This window comes from Cebidichthys violaceus, unplaced genomic scaffold (genome assembly GCF_023349555.1).
Source record: "Cebidichthys violaceus isolate CVI_PGR_0920_01 unplaced genomic scaffold, fCebVio1.0.p SCAF_4, whole genome shotgun sequence".
In the NCBI taxonomy this organism is placed as follows: domain Eukaryota; kingdom Metazoa; phylum Chordata; class Actinopteri; order Perciformes; family Stichaeidae; genus Cebidichthys; species Cebidichthys violaceus.
Window position 1 is genome coordinate 3708696 of NW_027176594.1, and position 27721 is coordinate 3736416.

At 41.8% G+C, this 27721-nt stretch overlaps 1 protein-coding gene across 3 annotated transcripts; it reads left to right on the forward strand.

Moving 5' to 3' along the window:
- The first annotated feature begins 789 nt into the window (after positions 1-789).
- LOC137884737 (LIM and calponin homology domains-containing protein 1-like) lies at positions 790-27303 on the forward strand. 3 transcript variants are annotated; one of them, XM_068726716.1, is made up of 29 exons: positions 790-1274; positions 8393-8463; positions 8574-8643; positions 8747-8853; positions 8940-8970; positions 9075-9185; positions 9611-9738; positions 9943-10013; positions 11552-11753; positions 11936-12142; positions 12626-12934; positions 15982-16338; positions 16464-16793; positions 17588-17935; positions 18088-18126; positions 18910-19039; positions 19181-19338; positions 19507-20131; positions 20339-21040; positions 22061-22163; positions 22460-22485; positions 22675-22788; positions 22994-23086; positions 23189-23375; positions 23514-23613; positions 24607-24681; positions 24818-24926; positions 25126-25228; positions 25815-27303. In XM_068726716.1, exons 1-29 carry the CDS (start codon positions 1167-1169, stop codon positions 25838-25840), a joined length of 5040 nt encoding a protein of 1679 aa, XP_068582817.1. In that variant the 5' UTR covers positions 790-1166; the 3' UTR covers positions 25841-27303. The 3 variants fall into 3 exon arrangements, with proteins under 3 accessions (XP_068582817.1, XP_068582818.1, XP_068582819.1); XM_068726717.1 differs by lacking the exon at positions 22675-22788 and having other exon boundaries at positions 792-1274; XM_068726718.1 differs by lacking the exons at positions 11936-12142; positions 12626-12934; positions 15982-16338; positions 16464-16793 and having other exon boundaries at positions 827-1274.
- Positions 27304-27721: the final 418 nt, after the last annotated feature.

A 27721-nucleotide genomic window follows, 5' to 3' on the forward strand; every position in this document is an offset into this window, starting at 1 on the left:
GTGTGGTCAGTCCACTCATCACTGTGTGAACATTACTGACGACTGCCAAACCATGAAATACAGTTAGTAAGAGTGTGTGTGTCTTTCACTCAATGACTGTAAAGTAAAACTCTGCAGCTGTATTTTTCAAAATTAGGCATACTTTTTAATAGCAACTTAAAGGCAGAGCTGTAGCTATATTTGAGGCTGGTAAGGTCATTTTGGACATGCTCTGAGGAACTTGTACTTCTGTAGATATTTCTATCTATAGACTGTATTTTAAATGTGTCCACTTTAAGGTCAACCAATTATTTCTCCACAAGAAAAAGTAAATGGATATTGTGTTGCCTAAGTACCCACCAGCTACAGAGCACACACTACTGTCTACTGTAGATGGCAGCTTCTTTACATTTGCCCAGGTTTACTGTTAGTGGTAATTTGATTAAACACATTTTTTTTTTTTTTTTTTTTTAAATCTATCTCTATATCAACTGAAATAATAAAGGTTTAGATTAGAAAACTTTATTAATCCCCAGTGGGGAAACTCATTTGCCACCTACAATGTATATAGACTCAGTTTAACAGCGTCCCTATAGGGTCTGAAGGCCCCAGGGTGTTTTTGGTAATCCAGCACCCCTGGGATTAATTACTTTAACAATTAACTGAGCAAATACAATTAAGTAATTCAGACTTTTTTGGTACATGTGGAAATGTCTTTGTGGTCCCTGGACTTACTTTCATGACTCAAACGGACTTCACAGCGCCCCCCCATCATCATCCTCTCTCTCTTCTATTTCTTTCTATCTCTCTCGACCTCCCCCGCGCAGATTCCTGCCTGCGCGCTCACGTTTAAACAAAATGCGCGGCGGCAGCAGCCTCGCGCAGTTCGGCTGCCTACAAGAATCATTATTTTTAGCGCCTGGCTCGTGTTGCAGTGACGGGGTCGCGAGAAGCTTTTTTTTTCCCCCGACACCTCCGTTTGAGCAGGACTCGCGGGGGGAGCACGAGAGAGCTACGCAACGCACTGCCTGGTGTGTGGAGTCACGGGGCGGTCGACGCTGAAAGCGAGGAGGATAACGGACTTTACGCAGCGGGGAGAACTACAAACGCATCTTATCACGTATCACCGTCCGACACGCACACACGCACACACACACTCCGGTCCTCGGTAAACTGCCTGCCCGGAGATGGCTACCCCCGCTGCAGGTCGAGATGACCCGGATGCTTCGCCGAGGGACGAGCCGGGGACTAACCATCCCGAACCAGCGTGTCTGGAGGCACAGAAATGGATAGAGGTAACGTTAAGTGAAGGAGTGACCGCTCGGGGAGGCTCGGAGGGGGGTGGGGGCTGCTGCTGCTGCACCGCAGCGGGGACAGAAACGCACCACACTGGGGGATAAAAATACACACAGCACCGGTGCGTCGTCACCTGTTTAAAGGGACGATGCAGTGTCTGGTTACCGTGTGGGACAACGGCTCTGCGGCGCGTGGACGAACATATGTACCAAAAGTTTTAACACATGTGTGTGTCTTAGTGTTATTTAAAACACACAAACAGGAGCACGGTGAGGACTTTAAACACCGACCAACACATACACGTAATTCTCTCAAAGTAGCCATTTCCCGTTTGTTTAGTATCAATGTTTTTATTTTTTTACTTGCTATAAAGGTGTGACGCCCCCTTCTTCGTGCGCGATTGGATTCCGGTTGCCATGGTATTAACGCCTGAGATGCTGTAACCAGTAGGCCCCCACCGACCGTTGATCGCATCCGATGAGATTATCGTTTGCGGTTTGCTGCATCGCTTCCACCATCATCTGCTCGGATGAAAGCGCCTCTCTCTATAAGTCTGAGTGGTGAATCACGATTTGTTTGCCCGTGGAGCTGCGTTATGACCTATTTTTATCGCTGTCCCCGATTTAGCTCATAGCTATACCTGCCAACAACAATCTCAGATTTTGGAAACCAAAGGCTTGGATGTACAACACAATTATACTTTATTGTAAAAGTTTTGGCTTTAACTTCACACCATGGCTGTGTTTTCACAGGACTCCCACAAGCCTGTCCACTACACGCTGTGGTAGATAGAGAAGAAGAAGTTGGATAGTTAATAGATCTATTATTTGACAAATGTGACAGTAATAGACTGTGAAAACCCTAGTCCTGACATACAATTATAATTGTTGTGGTTAAACAAACACAGAGATAGAATGCTTATTTGCATTGCTATAGATGTAGTAAGATGACAGACAGGCTAAGAACATGCAAAACAGAACAAATAAACAAAACAGATATAAGATTGCTTATTTAAACAGATATGTTAATTGCTCTGAATCAGATTAAACATGCATCCAAACAGAAGTAAAGATGCTATACTGTTTATAACGGTGGTTATAAACCGGGGTATGGACACAAGGGGTTGATAAATTATATTATTAGACTTTTATTAAGAGGACATGAAAGCAAAGCTTGATAGTTTTACCTCTTTAGGCCTCTAAAAAAATATTTGATCGCAAGGAATTAAACAGGTTTTGCCTGAACTGGTCCCAACCAGTAGGAGAGGGGTGGCAACTAAAGATTGTTTTCTTTTATTTATCTATCTGTCAAAGTTAAATGGTTCGCCATCTTTCCTCCATGATTACTTTTAGAATTCCAGAGGCCACAGAAGTAGATCATTCGTTTCCCATCCACCCACTTTAGATCTGTCAAGTGTCCCAAATACAGTCCACGGAAGTCTAAATTATCAGCATTTATGAAAAAAGACTTTTCTGTCTGTGGAGAGTATTGGCCTATTTACAGTATGTGGCTTTATAGATATTAATATGCACAGATACTCTTTCACCAAACTTGCACAGTTGCCCCTTCAATGAATGATGTTGAGGTATGATGTCTCTTACTGTCATCATACTTGCGCCCTCAATCACAAGAAAGGATGAGAAAAGATGGCATATATATATATATATATATATATATATATATATATATATATATATATATATATATATATATATATATATATATATATATTCCAATTTGAAGGATTACGTTATCAGCTAAAGGCTTTTAGTAATTGTCACACATCTAAAATAAATAGAGCACCTTCCTTTAACCTTTTAAAGTTTAAAGTGCCGTGTTGTATTCAGCTTACTATTTCACTAATTGGTGGTTAGAACTGGACATTGTTTGAACATTTTATACAGGTATGCTGGTGCTTTGGTGTCAGCTATAAACACGTTATCACAAAAATCAAACAAAATGTGGCAAAAGTCTCTGTGCAACAGTGATTGTTTTAACACAAGCATCCATACAGGAAGCCTTAAACGAGCAAAGGAATGATTTAGATCTGGAAATATTAAGTTAACAAGACAAAGAATCTAACCGGACATCTTTGGGTGGTCATTGTGTCTTGTTTCTGGTTGATTTACATGCAATCCATCAGTTAACATCACTCCAAACATCAGATAAATAACATTACAACCAACCACCAAAAGCATTTTTACACAATGTTTTTCCTCCCCATTGATACAAATATTTACAAGAAACAAATATATCTAGAGGTACTTGGTACATCCAAGCATTCAAACACAATGATTGTTTTTTGAGAACTACAAAAATGAGTTCAACTTACAATTATTGACACGTTTTGATACTGAACGCAATGGACACATCGTGGTCTGTGCTTAAAAACATACTACGTAGCATCAGTAGTAAGCAGCGTAGTCTTGGTTAATGCTGGCCTCTAAGTCTTAATCTCTCCTGCAGTGTCTTTGCTCGCTGTCCCTCTTGCTTTGTCGTCTTCCTGCCTCCTAATTCTCCAGTTATTTTCAGTCCGGCCAGGCTGACTCTATTTCTAGTGTTGTATTTATGCGCTCTCACAGGTGGGGATGATTCAGAGTGAACCATACTACACTGCGCTCCATGCAGCATTTTCAGCCTGTGTATGCGTGTTGCCATGTCTGTAAGAGTATGCAAAGCGTATGCACACACACACACACACACACACACACACACACACACACACACACACACACACACACACACACACACATCAATCAGCTATGCATGATACTGCTCACACACTCCTCAGACACGCCCCGGTTGGGTGACACTGGTCACTATGGGAACATAACATGGGCAGGCTCTCAGGTGTCACTGTTTCCAGGGGGGCAGTAGAGCAGTAGGCTATATATCACCCCGTGACCCCAGCAGGAAATAAGACTGGCACAGACGAGACCTTTCCTATCTGTTTAAAAACGAGACAAGGCGGGATTAGACCGTCTCAAAGCTGATGCACACCATCGAATGCGCTTTACACCTGTTGGATGTGACGTTGAGCAGTTTAAAGTTGCACAGGCTTAGAGAAACACAAAGTTAACTTTAGTGACAGCAATTAACCTCTGCTGTCACCGGCATACAGTACATAGCAAGAGTTAGGCATCTGTCACGCAGGGAATAAACGGAAGAATTTGTGTGTGTGTTTGTGTGTGTGTGTGTGTGTGTGTGTGTGCCAGATGTCACAGCTGTCTGTCCGAGGCAGATTAACTGCAATGGTCACAGACAGCCAGCTGTGTCTGCACGAGAGAGTGTGAGAGCAGGGATTCATGGGATTTTCCATGCATCAAATACTGTATGAAAGAATGTGAGATAATGATGACACAGACTTGCTGTTGACAGAGACGTCTTTCATGCCTCAATGGGTTTTTTTTTGTGAAGCCAGAATATTCGCAGATTGCCCACAGACATCTGAACATGTTTTGTAAAGCATTAGCATGCTGTATCATGCTACATGATGGATTGCCTCTGATTAGCATCGTTCAGAATTTTCAAGCAGCATTAGTTTGTGTTGTTTCAACTTTGACTGAGCTGTGTGTAAAAAAGTAGTGCACTAAACTGTTCTGTATTTAGGATGCAATGTACCCTGAAGTGCACACAGAGTCAAATAATGTCTGGAATTTTGTACTTATAAATAAATAATAAATTTACTTCAATTGCACAAAAGATATACAGTGCAGAGTGAAATACAAAGACATATTAAAAATGGCAGTTTAAAATATAATTTTTTTCCCACATTTTATATACATTTAATTTAATTAAAAATACTACTGATTACGCTATGATAATGCCTAATCGTTTAGTATGCTTTTACCACAAATTTATTTTACTATGATAAAGATATGAAGTACAGTAAGTGTGCTTAGATTAGAGAGAGGTGTTTTTGTTCCTCATATTGAACAAATATTAATTTGCAGCAGTTGAAGAGATGTTTTCTAGTGTTGAGTCACTGGTTAGTTACTATGATCCAGATTAAGCTCATCCTCCATCTGGATTATGACTTTAAATCTCTGTCTTTCTCTTTCAGTTTTTTTTTCCTCATTAGTGTCTTCTCCTCTTCTCTGTATGTCACGTTATTCCATTAGTGCCTACAGCACGGGATACCATTATAGAGAGGCTAATGCTTCTGCAGCGCCGCAAATGAAAACAGTCTGTGCATCACACTGGGGCTCTAACCCTCTACATCTCCATCAACTGGCTTTACTGGAAGTAAAGTACATTCAGCCCTAGTTTCTGCCTCCCATGTTTCAACACCACAGAGCCAACGCATCTGCTTTAGGTCATTAAATAACACTTTGTTTCTTTTCCAAGAGTCCGCAAACCATTTGTACTGTCTGCTTCACAGATGAAAGGATGTTTCATTTGTTTACCAAGTTGCAACTTTTATTTCTGAATCCAAACAAAGACGATATTTGACCTCGCTAAATTTGTACAATGTAAACCAAAAGACATGTTTGCTTTCTGTTATTTTATATTTTCATATAAAATACCGCATCTATATTTTTCAAAACCAGAAAAGAAATGATTATTTCTGGCCTAGGTCTCAGGAAATCAACTTCAGAAACATGTGAAAGGTCTTTTTTATCTAAAGTGTTATAAGAGTCTGTAAATATCTCAAGAACAGCAACTATTGTCAAACTCTATTTATCATCTATTTATATATGCTGATCTCTGTGACTCGAATGGTTATGGCAACACATGAGAGCCACGAACTTAGGGTCAACTCAGGAGACCTATCTGTCCCATGATAAACATAAACAACAAACTGTGTCAGCTTTGGCCCCATGCTATTATTACCAACATCCTGTCTCACTTGATGGAATGCATATTTTTCTCCTCTCCTACTTTTTTGTTTTTCAAGCCTCTCATTCTTTCCATGTTTTTACAGTTGTTAAAACTGTAAAAATGAAAATGAAGTAAATGGTACTTTAGCCTACTTCTGCTTCTTCCCCCCCCCCCCCCACCCCACGCACAGTCCCAGCTCAGGGTTTAAATGGTAGCTGCTGCTGCTGCTGCTGCCATTCACCCACACTGAGCAGAGCAATCCACCATGGGGACAGAGAGGAAGCGAGGGAGGGTCGAATTACCGTTGCTGGCGTTGAAATACCCCCAAGGCCTTTGGCTGTGTTTTTGTGGCAGACGTGGATGCTCACTTAACACAAATACATGCTCTGTGTCTCTTTCTTACAGTAACACACAATCTTTTGTCCTCTGCTTACATTTTCTAGACCTTTTCATCCAAAACATCAGTCGCTGTCTCTAATTACTGTGTTTCAGTTTCAGCATTTTACACATAACCAATCGTTAACCACCTCCACCCCCCCCCACTCACTGTCTGTGTCATGCATCCCACACTCTCACACACACTACCTACACAAAACACATTTGTCCTGCTCTCACTCGATGCAGTACTCTCTTTTATCCGTCAATTATGCATGACCATGCTGTAAATGTTTCAAAGACCTGGAGCCAAACCTTAATAAACATGACATATGCCAGCAGAGGTGTGTGTGTGTGTGTGTGTGTGTGTGTGTGTGTGTGTGTGTGTGTGTGTGTGTGTGTGTGTGTGTGTGTGTGTGTGTGTGAGAACAGAATGGCAAAAGAAAAGAAAAAGATGACAATGGGAAACATCTGGTCATCACTTACATAATGATAAAACAATAGGCTGTTTTCATAGCTGCAGATGCACTTTGTGTGTGTGTGTGTGTGTGTGTGTGTGTGTGTTCCTATCATGCATGTGGTACACTTGCATCAGAACTGTACATAGATAAATGGAAATGAATCATGCTTATCACTAGAAATAAAGACGAGACAAAGACTGATAAAGCAAGGAAGCAAAAGGACTCAAGTATTTTGACATCAAAGTAACCTCAGATTATTATTTTTGTCAGTTGCAGACAAATTCTGTCATATTGGCTCAGAGTAAATGTAGGTTATTTGTGGGTGGATGTATAAGAGCATGCAGTATACTGTACATGAGCAGTAGAGACGGAGAGAGTGTGTGCCTGCAGTTAACAGTTTTGGTGCTAACTATAATCCATGCTAATCTGGATTAGAAGTCCAAAGAGTCAAATCTCTCTTTTCTTCCATTCACCTTTGGCTGCTGGTTACACAACCGCTCTAGAAAGCAGTGCATGTGTGTGGGTTGGCGTTGCGTTAGTATGTCAATGTTGGCTTCCTCCTCCTCTCCTGCCTCTACAGGATAGGCTGCAAATTCAGAGTCCAGGTTGGAGGATTGAGGTTATCGTTCGATCGGGCTACGACTGTGTGCAACCAAATCAGGGAAACTGGAATGAGGGCACAGAGCAGTGTGTCAGTGGCGTCACTCTAATTTGGTTTCTACTGAAGCAAAAAATGTTGGGGGATGGGTGAGCCGGGCAGCAGCAGGTTCTTCTGTCAGGGACACAGTGGGGCACATTTCAACAGACTTTAATCACTTTTATACTTGATATGTATCTGTTAATTATAGCGATCGCATTAGGGTTGCAAATAATACATTTTCACCGTTGATTATTTTTTAATTACTTTACTCCTTTAAACTCACACATCAGGAAGCAGAGACCCAATAACAAGTACCAGGAGCCCAAAATACATCTTCAAAACATTTTATTTACAATGTTACAAAACGGAGAGGAATAGGAAATCTTCACATTTGAGAAGCTGGAGCCAGAGAATATCTTGCATTTATGTGGGATAAATGACTGAAATGATAAATGAATTGTCTATAATGATTCATTCATCAAATTTAGCAATAGATCAAATAATATATTTTGTAATATCGATATCTGCACAACACTAATCTTTTTGTTTTATGTCATTGTCAATAAGAACATGCATTTTCTGCTTCCACCATCTCAATGTGAGAATTTGATACTTATATCCTTGGAAATTGAATATAGTTGGATTTTGGACTGTTGAAGACATCACCCTGGGTTCTAGAAACTTGACTTGAATTTTTTTGAACAATTTATTGGTTAATCAGAAATTAACCAACCGATTGATCTGTTATTAAAAAAAAAAGGTTAGTTGCAGCCACCGTTCCAGTCCACCTCCTTTACATCTGTCTCTTTCTGTCCTCCAGGCTGTTACGGGGAAGAGTTTTGGAGACAAGGACTTCCGCAGCGGATTGGAGAACGGCATCCTGTTATGCGAGTAAGCCTCTGACATCACCCCCACTCGTTTTTTGATGTCTGAAGTAGCAACAACATACATAACCTCCTCTAAGACTCAATAAATCTCTGCTTCTCCCCTCCTCCACTCAGGCTGCTGAGTGCAATCAAACCAGGGCTGGTCAAGAAGATCAACAGACTGCCTACCCCCATCGCTGGACTGGTAAGAAGACACTCTCCAGTGTGACATTAGTCCTTGTAAACCAGTCGCTTCATCAAAGTGATAAACTCTGGCTGTCCGTGGTCCCCTGCTGTCTGTCTTGTAGGACAACCTGTCAGTCTTCCTGCGGGGCTGTGAGGAGTTGGGCCTGAAGGGCTCCCAGCTGTTTGACCCCGGGGACTTGCAAGACACTTCCATACGAGCTAACCTCAAGTAAATAGGCTCATGTGGCTTTTTTGTCCTGTTTATGTACATTTTAAAGTAGTTCTCACGACAGTAACACACCTCTCTCTCATCAGGGACTCTGACTGCAACCGCAAAATTAAAAATGTGAGTAATTATTGTCCTTTCATTTAATTTTCTAGCTTTGTCTTCGATGCCAGTATGTTAGCATTTATGAATATACATGAAACCCCTGAATCTGTGTCTCTCAGGTGCTGAACACTGTGTTCTGGCTTGGGAAGGCTGCCAACGCCTGCGCATCCTACAGCGGCCCTACTCTCAACCTTAAGGAGTTTGAAGGGCTTCTTGCTCACATGAAGGTGGTGAGTGAACACGGTGAAGAGGACGGGGGAGGAGAGGGACAGACAGAGAGACACATAGCAGTGTGGAGGAGGTGCAGGGGTGCATTTGTTAGTTTCCTGTCTTTGTTGGGGGGCAGGAGAGACACAGGACACAAACACATTTTTGTTTTTGTTACACCACAGCTACTCCTATTTCAGGGAGAGACCGAAAAGAGAAACAGGATATAAGAGTTGAGAAAGAAGAGTGGCTCCCCACATTTTATCTATTTGATCAATTGGAAGTCTATTAAAATAACAAGACCACCTTTTATTTTGTTTCCTTTGCTCCTTTACAATCAATTTCTCAAACCATGTTTTTTCTCTTAAGTGAGTTTCTTTATGCATCTTCCCTAACTTTTCCCGATATTTTCCTGATTGCTGATGCATGCTTTTGTGTGTGTTTGCAGGAGAGTGAGGAAGGAGGCGACAGTTCACAGAAGCGTTGCGTTAGGGACAGCGGATACGACTGCTGGGACTCCGAGAGGAGTGATTCTCTGTCTCCACCACGGCACACTCGCGACAACTCCCTAGACAGGTGAGAGACCTCTGTCAAGACACACACACGCACACACCAGGGGTATTTCAGATTGCTGATGAGAGGTTCAATACAGCTGTTGACATTTAGTACATTTTTGAAACTCAATTCAAACCCATTGATAGAAAACCCGCATGTGATTTTACAATGTTAAATAGTTATATGTTTTTGAAAAAAAAATCTGTTTCCTTTTGTTTCTGACAGTCTGGACTCCTTTGGCTCTCGCTCACAGCACAGCCCTTCTCCTGATGTGGTGAATCGAGGCAACGGTGATGGTTGGTTCTGATAAATGTCTCCCAAGTAGGAAAAGTAAAAAATAAGAGAGAGCCAGACTAGCTGTTTCTCTATGCTTCCAGTCACTATGCTAAGCTAAGCTAGCCCCGTGATTTGCATACAAACATGAGAGTGGATATTGATCTTCTTATCTGACTCTGAAAGAAGGCAGATAAGCCTATTTTCAACAAAAATGTTGAACTAGTCCTTTAAAGCAGCAAAACATAACCCACTCATTCATCCATAAATAGCCTGACTGCTGTTCTCTAACATGTTGCGGTTTTAACCTTGGTATGTTATGGCCAGTCAGGCGGGCTGTGGACAACAGCTGAACGTCTCAGACACTGTGTGTGTGTGTGTGTGTGTGTGTGTGCGTGCGTGCGTGCGTGCGTGCGTGCGTGCGTGCGTGCGTGCGTGGGTATGGGTGGGGGTGCCCCAGATGCAGCAGCTGTTGGTCTGAGTAGCAATCACTACAGATTTGGACCTGGGAAACACAGGCTGAGGTCAACATCCTGCCTGTCGTATGTCAGTCTGTCTGTGTGTGTTTGAGGGTGAGTGTCACACAGGCATCCTGTTTGTGTCTTTTATGCTGACAGTACAATATGTGTGCAGCAGGGTGAGAAGAAAAACGCTATTCCAGAGCCGGGAATAGACTTATTCCCCACATTCCCAGGAGGCCACAGAGAAAGTGTGCTGCCTTACCAAGTCATATTTATTACCCAACAAGAAAGAAAGACACGGGGGACAGTTTGTCCTATTCTGTCTCTCTGTGTGTTTGCAGAATGCTTCATAGGTTTATGCACAATAGCCTTGTAACAGATGGTAAGAGAAGAAGTGATCAGTGTTTCTCAATGACTGCCAATATAATAGTGTTGCATCTACCTTTAAAGAATTATTCTGGTTTAATATAACTTCAGTTAAATAGTTGTAGTTTTGGTCAGTATTTATATTAGTGATATTAACACGGCACCAAAAGTAGTTGCTGAAATTTGGGGATAAATCAGACAGCTTGTAACAAGCCAACAATTTAGCCAAATATCTAAGCTACTTTATTTTGAGGTAAAACGTGAGAACACTCAAAATGTTGATAACAATCCTTCAATCTCTTTCAAATAAATGTAACTAACCTTTCTAACCTAACTAGCCTAAAATGTCTCTCACGATTGTGGGATGGGAAAACGTTAAGAGACACATAACCACATTGTCAGTCTTTTGGTGGTAGAAGGGAATCCCTATGGACAAATACAGAGCTGATTTTGCCGTGTGGTGTCACTATAAATGCCTAAAATGCTAAAGAAAAGTGTCTAGAAATTTAAGATGAATATGTCATGCCCCCAAGTTTTTTTACCCTTACTGACATGGAACAAATTGGTAATAGCGTTGGAGAAATTATGAACAAAATGGAGCTAATATGTCTTGAATATCGTTCGCCATTTACAGAAGTTATTATGCAAGGCCCAATTAAAATAATTCCTGACATACTTTCTAACCTTCTTCACTCTCTTCACTTCTCTATTATGCTCCATTGCTCTTTGCCCAGGGCGAGGCAGCGACTCGGAGGCCGATGGTTCCAGCAGGAGGCCAGATGTGCGGAAGGATGACATGTTGGCCAGACGGACTGCCAGCAGTGAATCAAGAATCTCCATTCCCTTTAACCAGTTTCTTCCCAACCGAACCAACGCCAGCTCCTACATCCCGACTCCACGACGAAAACCACATACAGAAGAAGGAGAGCAGCGCAGGTAGTGACCAACAAATCAGTGCTTTGAATAACTCCGATGCATATTATGCATTTTATACCCATGTTACTTAGCGCCGCAATGGAAAAAATCCAAAAATTGAGCTGAAGGAAAAGGTAAATCACACAAAACACACAAACTCCCTCATCCCTAATCTTTCCCTGCCATTACACACCGTTCCCCAGTCACCCTCAAGCCCCTTCACAGCAGTTCAAGAGAACCGGACTTCACCACAAAACTCCCAAGACTGTCACTTGGGCACCTGAGAGTAATGGGGAAAAAGTAACACAGGAAGAGGAGGAGGTGACTCAGGAAGTGTTGGAGCAGAAGAAGCTGCAGAAGGTGGAGAAGGCAGGAATCAAAGTTCTGCCTGCTGCCGTTCGCTTCAGCAGGTCAGAGAGGAGGGGCATGAGAGCCGCTGCTGCTGTGGTTTGACAGTTTTGGTCGTGTTCACTAACGGATCATTATGATGGTAATTTTTGTTTGTGCGTTTTCTTTACCTGGTGCTCCATTCACACTAGTGCTGAGGTTTGACTTTTGGTTTGTGTTGCTATCTGGTTGAAGCAATCTGGCTTATTAATGAGTGTGTTTGCAGATCTGACTAACTGCTCGCTACTTTGCTGTGTTTAACGTACGGCTGAGGTTCATTTAAATCATTTCAGTCATTAACATTTCAATAGAGGTTTCAATGGCCATGAATTACTTCCAAGTTGGTGTGGTATTTTCTTGATGTAACGGGACCTCGCCATATTACAATATTTGTGGACGCATGTCAAATCCGAACTCCGCATGTTGCTACGTTGCTACGAACGATGGATCTATAATAATCTCTGACATTACCTTGCCACCCCACCCCATCTCGTCTCCAACCCCAGCCCTCCGACACTGGAGGAACAGGAAGTGAGGTCACCATCCCCAAACATCATCCTTCGCTGCGATAATGACTTTTTGAGCTCTCAGAAATCTGCGTGGGACACCTCCTCTGATGTGGAAGAGGAGGCAGAGGTGCGGAAAGTTCCAGATGTTCGTAGAGACGACCTGGCATCCAGACGAGCCCATCGCAGCCCCGTTGCTCCCAAGGTGCATCAGTTTGTCCCTTCACCTGTTTGTAGCAGCAAAGACCGAGAGCGCTGGGAAGGCATTCGACGAGCCTCGCAGCAAACACTGCAGGAGAAAGAGATCAGGTTAGCCAGTGGTTGGTTGCGTGTGTTGCCGTTTTTCTTCCATTTTCTCTCAAACGTACTGCTAAACTTTCTCTCCCATTCTCCTACTTTTTTTTTCTCTTTGGGTGTTGTGGTCACTTGTGGTTTGACGTGTGCTTGCTTCACCTTGATGTGACATGTGTGCTGTGTGATGCCACTGTACTGGTGCTGTGAATGGACAGTGAGAAAGAAGCAGTCCCTGACATCATTACACGCAGAGACAACCCTTTCTTAAACTCCGCCTCTCGCCATGAGGAAGAGGAGGATGGGGAGGAAGAGGGAGAAGAGGGGAAGGTTAAGGCGACGCCTAATAAGCTGAAGGATGACTTGGCTCGTAGGAGGGCTCAGAGTAAGCCCCTCCCTCAAAGGGACGGACCAGTGAGCTTGGTTTCTGTCTCCATGAGCCAGGCAGATATGCAGAAGTGGGAAAGACTCAAGATGACTGAACCCAGGTGCCCAACACACTCTCTCTGTTTCAGCACACATGCAGTACAGCGCACTGAAAGCAACTGTATGTCAAGTGTGTGATTTCAAAATGACTTGAGAGAATGTGCAGTGTGTGTGCGCTTCTAGTCTAAATTCCAGTCTTAAGCAGAACATTGCAGGCAGAAGAGGATCTTTAATCTGCAGAGACTTTTATATGAAGTAATGACCAAAATGGCGTTCACTAGATATTTTTTAAGCCATAACAAACAGTGGTTGAATATATGGAGAATTTGGTACCTTATTTGGAATGTCATTTAAGTTGAATCCTCTCTAAACCGCTACAATTTACACATTATCTGAAAGCACAAAGTGTCATCACGCTATCCGTGTCACCTATTTTAAAAATCAAATATCACCGCACCCACAGTTGCTTATTTAGTAACATAACATTTTTTATACGAACAAAAAGACAGAGATATAATGTGTTGATCAGTGAATCAGAGGTGCTGGTAGGCAGAGTCAAGCTAGCCGTTTCCTTATTGCCAGTCTTTGTGCTAAGCTAAGCTAACTGGCTTTAGACATGACATCGGTCCTCTCATCTAACTCTTGGAGAGAGAGAAGATAATTGCACTCCCCCAAATGTTAACCAATTACTTTAAGTCACTTATTAAGCAGAAAGGCCCAATAATCTTTGGTTATAACTTCTTAAATGTGAGAGTTTGCTACTTCTTTATGTTTTCTATCATTATTATTAGAAAATATTTGGGTTCTAGACTGTTATTCAGTCAATATAATCAATTAGAACATGTAATTTCCCACTGTTCTTCAAAAAAATGATCTACAGGTTAATAATTCATTAGTCGTGCAGACTTCAAAGTATATAAAGTTTACTTTAGAGAGATTTAAGGTCAAGCCACTCAAGTAGAATATTTATTTCATCAGTTTCAGCGCTGTTTGTCTTTCCTTTTGTAAGCACCTATATATCCCCTTAGGTTTAGTTTCCCCGCTCTTCTTTTCTCTTTTGCTCCCCATGTTCTCATCTGCTTGTTTATTCTCCTCACTATTGTGCACTTCAGGCCTCTTCAGTCTTCTATGACAGGCATTGAAACAGACCAGGGAATTGGCCGGTGTGTGTGTGTGTGTGTGTGTGTGTGTGTGTAACTGTGTGTGTGTGTGTGTGTGTGTGTGTGTGTGTGTGTGTGTGTGACCAAAAGAGAGGCAACTGTTGGCTGTGAGCACTGCTTCGGCTTTGTTTTTCTCTCTCTGCGCTGATGTCATTAGATAGGATAAAGAGTTTTTTGTATTCCCAGAGGAGCTGCAGTTACCATGAAAATGTGGCTACCTAGACTCGATAAAATACTCGGTGTGTGTGTGTGTGTTGTGAATGTACGTATGTGTTAGAGGGATTTAACCACACAACCCCATGCATTGTCCTTTTCTGTCCATCCACACTTCCTGTCTGATTCATCATTTCCACCTCATCCTTCCTTTGTCTTCACAGTCTGATCCTCTGTCTCTGGTTGCTCATGATTTTCCACCCTCTTTATTTCCCACTGCTCTTTTGCTGGCTGTTGTTTGTTTGTGTGTGTGTGTGTGTGTGTGTGTGTGTGCGTGTGTGTGCGTGTGTGTGCGTGTGTGTGCGTGTGTATGTGCGCGCGCCTGTCTTCATTTGTGAGATTGTATCTACAGTGAGGCTAGCCCGGCCCCTGTGTGTCAAGCTTGTCTGGAGAAAAATTATGGGAGTCCTTTCAGCGGATCCGCAAAGGCAGGACGAGGTCACTGCAAAGTTGTGACCTTTGGGGGCGTGACTGAGATCGAGCAGCCAATAGACACAGTCACGTCAAGTGAAGGGGAGGAGACGGAGTTGCTAAGACGACTCCTTTCCAAGGCAACTGTAGCCATGCCTACCATTGGCCTGGGCTCCCAGCTTTCAGAGCGGGAACGCAGGTATGGACGAGGCCAAATATGAGACAACTTAGGCTACAATGGCTTGACTCCAAAGTCTATTGCATTAGTGTGGACTGTATTGAGGAATAAATAGCTCCCTTTCTGTTCTACAACTAATGAAATGGTTTATTTGAATTGCTTGTCATTGTCGTTTTGTGACATGTTTTACATTTCAGGCTTATTTGAATGAGTAAATATGGTAGTTTGGATGCACCTCTTTGCATTGTGTTGATTTGCTTGTAGTTTTGATAGGAAACAAAGGCACACACACACACACACACACACACACACACACACACACACACACACACACACACACACACACACACATACATATACACACACACTCAGTCACACACATGCATGCACATGCTGCAGTGACAAGTAGATTATGTATGGGGGTTATCGTGTGACTATGATGAGCTTAAAATGTTATCACAGGTCTTTTTTATTTATTTATTGTTTTGCATGTTTTTGTCTTTTTTCTAACCTTTATTTATTTGTTGCCAGAAGGGCTTATGGTTTTAAAATTGTCCTTCTTTACGATCTGTATTCTCTACACTTGGCCTTCTTTCCTGCATGTTCACGCCTGGATTTTAAGACGATAGTATCCACCGCTGTTGCTGCAGTTTGAGCTTTATATGGTGCTCTCACAGCCAGGTAGATGGAGCAGACCTCAATCAAACCACACCTCCTTCAGCTGACCTCCCATTCCGCACACCTGACACCCCCTCTACTCTTGCTGAGCTGGACGCACGCCTGGGTCAATATGAACGGAGAAGAGAGGAGGAAGATGATGAGGAAGAGGACAAGAGTCCGGATCCTCAGAAAGATGACATGATGGCGAGGAGGACAGGAGTTTTCCATAAACAAAGCACCGCTACAGCGACTTACAACCGTTTCCTGCCTCTGCCCAGCACCAAGCGCTGCACACAAGGGGAGGTCACCGCTGACGCTGCTCCGAGGAACAAAAGGAACGTGCAGGCGGACAGGAGCAAGAAACTGAACGTCAGGTGGGCTGAGATTTGTGTGTCTAACAGTTTGAGAAGGCACTAACACGCTTGGAGTGGCTTGCATCCTCAAAGAGATTCTCCAGCTTGATGTTTAGTTATTTCAACTATAGCAGTTTCTCTCATAGAGTGGAGCAACAGACGCCCAGAGTTCCCATGGAAGCGCCTCAACTTCACCCTGACACGACTGTCATCCGAGCAACGTCTCACGGCGAATTTGAATATGAAGATGATGAGGATGAATATGATGAAAATGAGCCTGCGCCTGACCTGGAGAAGGACGATATGATGGCTCGGAGGACCGGGTCGTTCCAAAAATCGAGTGCGGCCAGAACAAATCAGCCCATCAACCAGTTCCTGCCGGTCCCTGGATCAGTTAAATATAACATCGCCCCAGTGTCTGCAATGAAGCCACTACGCAACAGACCTAAACTCACAGAGAAGATGGCTAGTGAAAGGTATTTCACTGTGTTTGAAGATTGTGGTGTCGGCCAACTACTGCAACTAACAAAGCATATTTTACTGGCAAAGATGAAGGTTTGATTATGTTTACAAGTGAAATGGCCTGCAGTAATAACACTATTGAGTGTCTGTGGATGATTTATAGTTGATCCTGACTGTGTTGTTGTTTTGTTATTCCATGCCAGCATGTTTGAGCGCCTGCAGCTGGACGCTTGATGTGGTTTAATTGATATTATTTGTATATGAAAGAACTGGTTGACGTTGATTTGTTGTTGTGGTCGGATTCTTGGAGTTCTGGTTCTCATATGGCTTGGCAGAGTTTGTGCTTTGTTTGGACTTATCTGTCCTTATGGATTTTTTTTGCTGTTGAATTTTTGCCGTGGCTTTGTTTGGCATGACTTTGGTTGTTTGGTTCTAGTTCAGTAGGGAGTGATCAGCTGTTAGCTTTGCATTTAAAGTGTAAATCACTGCTGGATCACATAGAGACAAAAATGTAAAGTTACACCACTAATGTGACACCAGCATTGTCTTTATTTTTCCTTAATACCAAATTACATTTTTTTTCTTCTTTTTTTAAATTTCCTAGGAAATTATTAGGAAAGCACGAAACTGTAAAATAGTAAACTCATATTTTTGGGCTTACCTGTAGTGGTATCTAGCTAGACATAGTTTTTATGTAAGTAAACAGAGATTGGCTCAGCTGCCGTCTTCTGTTGTCTGCGATGTGGTCTTGATTCATCACTTGAGCTATATTTCCTGGTAATCTTGGCCTTGTCACTGGATTTAACAGCATCGTTACTGTGGCAGCAGAACCTCAGGCTCCGCTCTCCAAAGCCCCAACCCTCCCAGGGTTGCAGGGTGCAGGGCTGAAGGAGAGGCGGGAGGAGGAGGAGGAGGATGGAAAGCAAGAGGGAGGCATGACAACCCCTAACAGCTCTGGCACAGATGTGACCAAGCCCTTCTCCTCTCCATCGCTCACCCCTCCGTCCCGTCCTGCGACTGCCCGGATTTGTAAAGTGGAGGCAGAGCTGGAAAAACAGAGTGTTGAGGAAAAGGTGGAGGAGAGAAAGAAGGACGTGAACGGGAAGCCACGAAGGAAACCCTTCTGGCTGGATGACGATGATCTACCTCCCATCATGTGAGATGCTCCTTTTGTGTCTTCATCACTCCACCCTGTCAGATTTAGTTCTGCCATTCATCCAGTCTGAAGTGTGACATTAACATGAATGCTGCTGCCCATAGCTTCACTTGCTCTTTCCTCTCATTCACTTTATTTTGTTATTGTTTTAGGATGAGTCGGCGAGTTGCTTTTATGTCTGAGGACACTGAGTAAGTCTTTCATGTGAACCTGGATGATCTTCTGCATGACAGTGATATACACACACACACACACGGTGCTCATTCAATTTCAAGAGTACAGTCCAATAACATATTAATATACGACACACTAACAGTGTGCTCATTGCTGTGCATTGTTATTGTCACGTCATGACTCATAACTAACATCCAGCTTTTTATTGTCACCTTTTACTTTTAATGTAATTTTGTTTTGCATTATTTTGCTTGTTTTAAATATAATTTATAGTAGTCTTTTATGATAATATATGAATGTGTTTGTCTTGCTAAAATAAGTTAGTTTTGTTTGTTCAATTGCTTTGTGATTAGTTCATGGAAACAGTAATATATTTTTGTTACTGTGTGGAGGTTTGGGGCAACACGTACACAACTAATATAAATCCACTATATACTGAACAATAAGAATGATCATGTAATATTTGTGTTTAGTGGACTGTTATTGGTTGTGTCTGAGTATGTCTTGCTTTGTGTTCATTTCATATCATATATTTTATCTCTAGAAATAGGTTGTGATTACTGTCATCGGGGGGGGTTTCCCTGTTCCATTTTTGATCATGGAATGTGTATTATTTATTTAGATTACAGTTTAAATGTTTGAAATGTTGTGTTATATTCACTGGAGCGACCAAAGTAAACAATGAATGAATTAAAATGGAATATTTTCTGTTTTCCAGAGTCAAATTGGACAAAGTGAAAATGTTGGGTCCAGTGATTCAGTATTTTTTTCAAGATTACACTGTTTTTTTTTCTCTCTAGGAGCGTGAGCATGAGTGACATACTTAACGAGGAAGAGGTGGAACACTTACCGCCACTGAGCCAATCACGTTATGAGCGAATGCACGAACAGTACAACAACTTTCAGGAAGATGACGACCACTGGCAAAACGTAAAAGACTTATGATATATAAATTGAGCATGTAGAGTCCATCTACATAGTATAGGGGAAACTATTATGTGCATCTTATTGAAATAACAGCACTATCCTGAATTAACTCTGTCACTATTCGACCCTGTGAACTCGTGACAGGACTTGGCTCGTTGGAAGAATCGGCGTCGCAGCGCGTCACAGGAACTGATCAAGAAAGAGGAAGAGAGGAAGAGGATGGAGAAAAGGATGAAGGAGGAAAGAAGTGACAGCAACAAGAGGAAAAGCATTAAGACCTACAAAGAGATCGTGGAGGAGAAGTAAGGATGATATTGAGGCGCTTTGTACTGTTGTATGTGGCCCTTAACATGAGACAGACTTATTTAAAGTTGGCCAATTTTAAACCTTGATATGCAACGATACAACATTCAATATCATAAACACGAACTACATACCAAATACTTTTTGTTCTCTACTTCTCTGTCTAGGGAGCGCAGAGAGGTAGAGTTGTGCAACGCCTACAGGAATGCTGCAACTCCGGAGGAGGCCGCCATGGTTTTACAGCGCTACGCTCTTCGCTTCACCATCAGTGACGCAACACTGGACAGTCTAAAACTGCCCAGATCCACTGCAAATCCCAAACAGGACCTTCATCAGGCGGACAAGAAGCACAAAACGGCATCACCTATTATTGAAACATCACGACCTCCACACAAACCAGAACCACCTGTTATAAAAGACCAGAGGCACACAGAACTGGAGGAGATGGAGACAAATATAACGGCTCAACAAGAGACATCTGTGTCAGTCTCCTCCAGCTCTCCAACAGCTGGCAGCCCGGTCAGAAACTCAGAAAATGTGCCACCTCAGTCACTAGAACTGAATGAACCTCGATCCAAACCGACTCCAACCACACAACAAAAACAACCAATTGCAGGAGCCGCAAAGCCTCAAACCAAACATACCGACATTGCACATGTGCAGCCTCACACCACACAGCCTGGACACTCACTCCCCTCACCTCCATCTGTATCCAGCAGACCCGTCCCCTTACTGGCAGCCAAGCCCTACTGCCAGCCCAGGAACACACAGTCTGGACACAAACCTGTCAAGGTGAGGATATCAGTCACAGCAGTCAGCATCATCTGATACTCACTGTTCCACCTCAACGCCTGGCCTCATACTTACATGAAAGGCGGTGTCTGTTATATTTAGGATGTTTTTGACATTTTTAACATCCACAAGTTTGTGTTATTCTCACTAAATAAGAAAAATGGACTCTCCCTCTAATCCTAACTTGTGTGTGTTTGTCCCACTCAGATGGACGGGTTGGTGCGAGTGAATGGAGAGATGACGGAGGATTTATCTGTTTCCACTCCACCTACCTCTGCTCATCACTCACCACCGGAGGTCAAAGACAATCCCTCAAAGATGACAGAGAGAGACGTTCCCTTACAGCAGACAGTGAAAGACGTTCCCTCACAGCAGACAGTGAAAGACGTTCCCTCAGAGAAGACAGTGAAAGACGTTCCCTCACAGCAGACAGTGAAAGACGTTCCCTCACAGCAGACAGTGAAAGACGTTCCCTCAGAGAAGACAGTGAAAGACGTTCCCTCACAGCAGACAGTGAAAGACGTTCCCTCACAGCAGACAGTGAAAGACGTTCCCTCAGAGAAGACAGTGAAAGACGTTCCCTCACAGCAGACAGTGAAAGACGTTCCCTCAGAGAAGACAGTGAAAGATGTTTCCTCCGAGCCGACAGAGAAAGAAGTTCCATTAGAGCAGACAGAGAAAGACGTTCCCTCCAAACAGACGGAGAAAGACGTTCTCCCCGAGCAGATTTCGGCCTATCAGGAGACGCCTCCACAGACGCCGCCTCCACAGACAGAAAGATCGACCTCGTCTTTAGGCTCTGCCATCAGCTCCCTGATTGGAGGCCGAAACTGTACCATCACAACAACTATTGTGACCGAGCTCACACATGTGGAGCCACATCACCCGGACATCCAAAGCAATGGACAGGTAATATCACATGTGGCATATTGACATAAAACCTGTGTTTCTTCTGGGTTAGTTCATTTAATATAAATAATGCACGCTTCACATTACTGATTTTTTGATGATGTTTTTGAGTGGAATATATTTTTCTAACCATCCAGAAAGCCATGCTTTTTGGTTCTTTTCAATATTATGAAGCTCACCCTGCAGAAATGTGACATTAGCTTGTGAGAGGAGATCCATCATATTTACTTTCTGTGTTTTCGCTGCATGGAAAAAAGTGTGAATTGTTTTCATGGATGTTCCATCCTGGTGCATTCAAGTGTTCATGGAAAGTCTCGACACCTTAACATTAGTGTCAGCCGTTGATTCATAGTATTCATGAGCTTTGTTAGCGGAAAATGAAACCCAGGGGACAAACTGAAAGCAGACATGGGTGCTGTTAAAAAATGATGTTGTGAATTTAGTTACTCTTTTCATTAAAAAGATGCAGTTCAGCAGCTGACTCGGGTCTTGGAAGCGCATTCTTTAATGTGCCCATGGGGAAATTTGTCTTAGACTCTGCACTGCAGTATGAAAACAATAAATATAATTCAGATATAAAACATTAAAAACAATCAGAAGAAATTCACATAACCATAAATGGCCATTGCACAAACCTGAAGCCAGTTAAAACTCCAAATTTAAGAACATAAAGAATATTTTGTTGCAGGTCAGTCTTCATCTGGGAACTTTATGTTGTCCTAAAGAGGGTAGAAGTTGTAACTCACAGTGGAGAGACATGAGCCTGTCCTGAAACACTCTTACGCTGTTCCACTGATGTCTTATGTAAAGTTTGGAGTCTCCTCAGGTTGATTTTAATATTGTATTTACATGAACTGAAGCCAGCGACTGCCTGAAGAACAAAAGCTATAGTATATTTTGAACTTTAAACTGGTAAACAAGTGGTCCATTCATTTTTGATAAATATTTATAAATAGAGACAAAATCAGTTATAGATCCACTATCCAGTTCATGTTTCATTCATTTTAATTTCACTTTCAGGTCAACCTTACTTCTGGGTTATCTGAGAGTCTAGTGGAGGAAAAAAAGGTTCAGCCAGCTTCATCGCCAAACAGCATGCAAGAGTATTCTCCCACTGTCACAGGTAAATCTGTAAATTATAGTATTTGATATAGTATAGTTTACAGCATGATCTCTGCTGCAGACATTCTGTATCATTTACTTTTTGTATATTTTTGTTCAGTTTTGTCGTCATTGTTTTTAGCTGTATGTCAATTTCTATCTTTCTGTAAATTGTTCTGTGTGTAAGTACATTGAGAGCAACTTAAAACCGGAGTCAGATTCCCTGTATTTGTGCACATACTTGGCCAATAAGAGTGATTCTTATTCTGATATATATTTTTGTATCTGTGTGTGTGTCTGTTTCTTTCTCTGCCACAGAGGGACTTGAGGAGAGCAGTGTGACTGTGAGTATCTCTCAGCAGCCCCAGCTTGTTTTTTTCTGTTTCTCCTTCATTCTTAGATTTGACCCTGTCCTTTACCCTTCGTCTCCTGTAGTCGCTGTAGTCATACTTGTCCTCTCACCTTTCCTCTCTTTCTGTCCTTTTGGTCCGTATACATGTGTGTCTGCGTGATTGTCGGTCGGGTCTGGGTAGATTGAGACCCCCATGTTGAACTTGGCTAAACGTGTTAATCACTGGGTCTGGGACCCCAATGAGGAACGTAAACGCCTGGAAAGTTGGCAACAGGAGCAGGAGCGCCTCCTACAGGTACACTGGTGGAATGGCGTTTATGCGCATGGCACGATGAATGTTTAGCAGAAAACCGAAGGCACAGGTTGCTGGATGTGTATATATATGTGTGTATATATATATGTGTGTGTGTGTGTGTGTGTGTGTGTGTGTGTGTGTGTGTGTGTCATATGCATGTTTTTTGTTGCATTCAGTATTTGACATGCACAATTTTTCTCTACAGGAGCAATACCAGAGAGAACAGGAAAAGCTGAAGAAAGAGTGGGAGAAAGCACAACTAGAAGTGCAGGAGGAGGAGAGAAAACACAATGAAGAGGTACAATCACACGCAGACTGACAAACACATGGAATCAAAAGCATCACTCGCTGCTTTTGTATGTCTTACGAGTTGCGTCTTTTTTATTTGTACAATTTCCAGGAGAGAAAGATCCTAGAGGAGACTGTAACACCCTTAAATCCAACGGGTTTGTTAAACCAGCAGACGGGGACGACTTCATCAGCTCCAGAAAACAACGAGACAGAACGAGGAAACGTTGCTGAGCAGCAAAACGGCCAAAAAACAGGGAATGAGGATCAGCATGCATCCAAGCTGCATTTTTTCCAGGGTGAGAACACGCCGAAATACACACTGTTATACAGGAGATGTCCACATTTGTGTTTGCACAGCTCATTTAATCTCAGTTCAAACATGTAGTCCTCAGAGTTTCTCTTATAAAAGGTTATTTTATGATATATATTCTCAGATTCTGCATGTGATGGTGAACCTTTAAAGAAACAAGAACTGTGGAAGACGGCCTCTCTGGATCGCAACCCTCAGTTGAACCAGGCACATATTACTAAAAGGTATGCGATTTATATTTCAGGATTGTCCCATATTGCTGCATGTTTGTCCTGAATGTATGTGAAGTTGTTGTGACCTTTCTTATCTCACATTTAAAAGTAATGTTCTGCTTTCAGAGGCTGATCAAGTGTTTGGGTCTGAAGTGGCATTTTCTATGTAGCTGGATTCTAGCTAATTCGGTAGCATATAAAGTAACATGCGACGTAACAGTGAGTTAAAGCGAAAAACGTATGTAACTTTGAATAGCGGCCTCTGTAGATACAAGTGACAAATATGAGATAATAAACATTTAGCTACAATGCTAAGCTAATGTTACATCAGCATAAGTGGAGAAGAGTCATTTCTGTAAGTCAGTGAACTGACACAGTAATATGCATTATAATAACAATATTTACCTAATGTTGACTAATGCTAACATTAGCTACATTAAGCTACTGGTCACACCAGACCAAGAAAGGCTGCAGCCGAGTGTATTTGATTCAGAAATGGTGTGTTTTGATGATTGTGAATTCAACTTTCCATTTGTATGAGGAAGAATGTGTTTTTTCTCTCAGAAGTCACATAGTCTTTAATAAATATTCATTAATTTATGATCCATTAAGTATTGATACGGGTGACCGTGGCTAAGTGGAGAGCAGGGCTGTCTTTCAATCAGAGGGTCAGAGGTTCGATCCCCGGCTCCTGCTCCACTAGTCTCATGTCAATGTGTCCTTGAGCAAGACACTTAACCCCAAAAAATGCTTCCGTAGCTGCGTTTACGGTGTGTAGATAGATACTGAATTGTAAGTCGCTTTGGATAAAAGCGTCTGCTAAATGACTGTAATGTTATGATAGGAACATCATTTCGAAATTTTTATTTCCACTCTATCAGGGTGAATAGAGAGTTAAGGCTTTACTTAAGTAATAATCAACTGACATGTGTTACAAATATGTTCCAGATGTTTTGGATGTGCATATATATATATACATATATATATTATTTTTTTTCACCACAGGTCTGAATCACATGACGCTGTAACAAACAAACAGCAGCCCTCTCCTTCAGCACCTCAGCCTCCCTCACCCAGCAGGTAATGATACAAACATACATATACACATCTACAAACATGTTTGAAAGAAGTTAGGCTTTGATGTTTAATGGAGTGAAGGTGCTTTAATGTCCATTTTCCTCCTGTCTTGTGTGTGTGTGTGTGTGTGTGTGTGTAGATGTGTTAGTGGGAAGAGACTATGTTCTGGTTGTTCTCAACCACTGGAAAAAGGAGCTGCCATGATCATCGATACACTTGGACTGTTTTTCCACATACAGTGTTTCAAGGTACTGTATTATTCTAGGACACACACAAACAATACTTTATACACATCCTCTAGAAAGGTTTTGAAGATGTACAAAGTTTACTAAAGCATGTGTACATCACAATTAGTGTTTGTGAGACATTTTTAACCATTTGATAGCCTGTCTAAAACAATCCTTTCTGTGTATAATGTTGATAGTTGACTGTATGTCTCCTCCTCAGTGTGGAGTGTGTGATGGGCAGCTGGGTGACGCCACTGCTGGGACTGATGTACGAATTCGTAATGGTCTGCTGAGCTGTCACGAGTGCTATATTGCATCTCGGGGTGAGAAGACATGCACAAACGGAGACTGGCACACACATATATAGTCATGAGAGCCCCCCATTAAGTACATTATTATACTTCTATATTTTTTAAAGGCGTGTTAGACTTAACCAGCTTCTTACCCCTCTTCATAGAGAGGGAGGATTACATAGTGGAAGTAGTAACAGAAATGTCAATCATGTGTTTAGCGGTAGAGACAGGTACCTGCATTTTCTGGTGTATTTTTCCATCATTTCAAAAACTGGAATCGAGTTTCACATATTTATCATTCAAGTACATTTAGCTGATTTACTCATGCTCTCTTGTACAATTCTGAATGTCTGACTTTTACTTATAAGTATTGCCACTATTCTAAAATGTATTCATTATTTAAACTATCTTAACTTTAGACTAGACCCTTCATAAAATGGGGTTAGGGGCCGAATTGACAACATCATCTCACCTATTTCCTTATTTCAAGGTTTGAATAAAGTGGCTCCAACAAGAATACAATCAGACAAACACTGACTGACTAACAAACAGCTGAACAACCTAATTATAAGTTATGAGAGCAGACTTAAACACCTTTCCATGTGTTTGCATGCAGGCAGAGGTCAGCCCACCACACTATGATGACCTGCATTTGAACTGGAACCCCCTCTCTCCCTCGCCCCTCCCCATTGTCCTCGTCAGTGATTGGATGGAGAAGAATTGTTTTCTTCTCCTAAAATGCACAAACAGCTTTATGGATTCTACTGAGAGCGAAAACTGGACTAATATGCGGACTGATTGACCATAATCACATGCACATACAGTACAGTGTGTATGTGTGTGTGTGTGTGTATTTGTGCTTATTAACTGTACACATGTATACAACTGTACACATTTAACATTTTGAATATGTGTAGCATGGATGTAATCAAGAAATCAGTGTGTTTAAATCTTTGCACACCCATACATAGCACAGTTAAGAAGCTAAAATAAGGCTCAGTTCTATCGCAAGCTTAACATATTTCGCTAAAAGCTGAACTACCACACATCAGTCTCAAAATCCTGATCCATTAACCACTGCTTCTGCACTGATCACGTGACTGGTTTGGGTTGGATAACCTGAAGTAGCTTGACCATTATAATGCCTTACTCATCGTCATACCTTCTCATTCTTTTGGGGTTTTGTGTTTACAGTTTTGCATGAAAGAAGAACTTATATAAGTTATTGTGAGTATTGCTCAGATGCAGTAGTGTGAGTTTGACATACGTCGTTGCTATCTTCTCAACCGCTGAACTTTAACTTTCCTCTTGTATGTTGTACATCATCATCATGATATTTTTGAATTGTTATGGGAATCTGGCTAACTCACACAAGCTTTTTTTTCTTTACAATTAATTTTACTGGAATGAGAATGCATGTTATTAATTATATACTTGTTCTTTGGATTTTTAAATATTTTCCCTTTAGGATGTTTTAGCCATTGTTTTTGCTCATAGACTGACTGCATCCGAATCAGTGCCTTATGTAAAGAATGCGAGGGCTAGCGTATGTGGAGGAGTAATTTCACACTCACACGGACCTCTGGGTCTCGGCACATGTGTGTGTGTGTGTGTGTGTGTGTGTGTGTGTGTGTGTGTGTGTGTGTGTGTGTGTGTGTGTGTGTGTGTGTGTGTGTGTTTGTGTGTGTGTGCTTGTGTGTGTGTGTGTGTGTGTGTGTGTATGAAATCATGCATGTATAGGTATATAAGCAATGTGTAATTTGACTTGAAGCACAGTTCCATACCAGCAAAAAACATTCAAAATAGATCTCTTAATCACCTGCTGTTCTCTTCCACCCCCTCCCATGAGCTAAACCAATGACACAAAGTGATTTGCTGCTTCCCCGGTTAATTATTCCCTCGTACAAACACAATGTCCTATAATCTCTCCTCGTCTGCCTCTATCACAAGTGTTGCCTCCCCAGAGTCTGAGCTGAATGTCTCTGTCCTTTGTGTGTTGTTGCTTCTATCTGAACACATGACTTCATCACTCAGAGGAATAGAGCGCTCAGTTCATTGTCTTTTATAGCAAGTGTATGTTTATCAATAAAATATTTTAAATGGGATTCTTTGTGTCTTTTTTTAAAATTGAGCATGTAAAGTATACTAACTGTCCAGAAAAATGTGCATAGATCTACATTTAAACGTGTAAAAAGTATTTAGAGCAGTAAGAAATACTGTTACATGCAAAAGTCATTTCAACAAAATGTACTTAAAGTGTAAAAAAGTACTTCAAGAATGGTCTGTGTAACAGTATTTTAATTTTGTAGCTGATTGATGGGGAGTTATTTGTAACTATTATATTCCTAATGTTAGGTGGTTGACTTTCAAATGTATGCTTTTATAAATTTGTCATGTTTTTATACATAAAAGCTTCTAATGTCTATAGCTGTTAGATAAATATGGAGTATAATGTACCTCTGTAAGGTTGTGGAATATTCAGTGGCATTGTAATGAAACACAGCCTATCTCAGCATTTATTAA

Bases quoted from the DNA above. Each gene is read 5' to 3' on its own strand.
- LOC137884737 (XM_068726716.1), top strand. From the start codon at position 1,167: ATGGCTACCCCCGCTGCAGGTCGAGATGACCCGGATGCTTCGCCGAGG. The intron at 8,971-9,074 runs GTGAGTAATTAT...TGTGTCTCTCAG, and splicing joins GCAACCGCAAAATTAAAAAT to GTGCTGAACACTGTGTTCTG. The intron at 12,143-12,625 runs GTCAGAGAGGAG...CTCCAACCCCAG, and splicing joins GCTGCCGTTCGCTTCAGCAG to CCCTCCGACACTGGAGGAAC.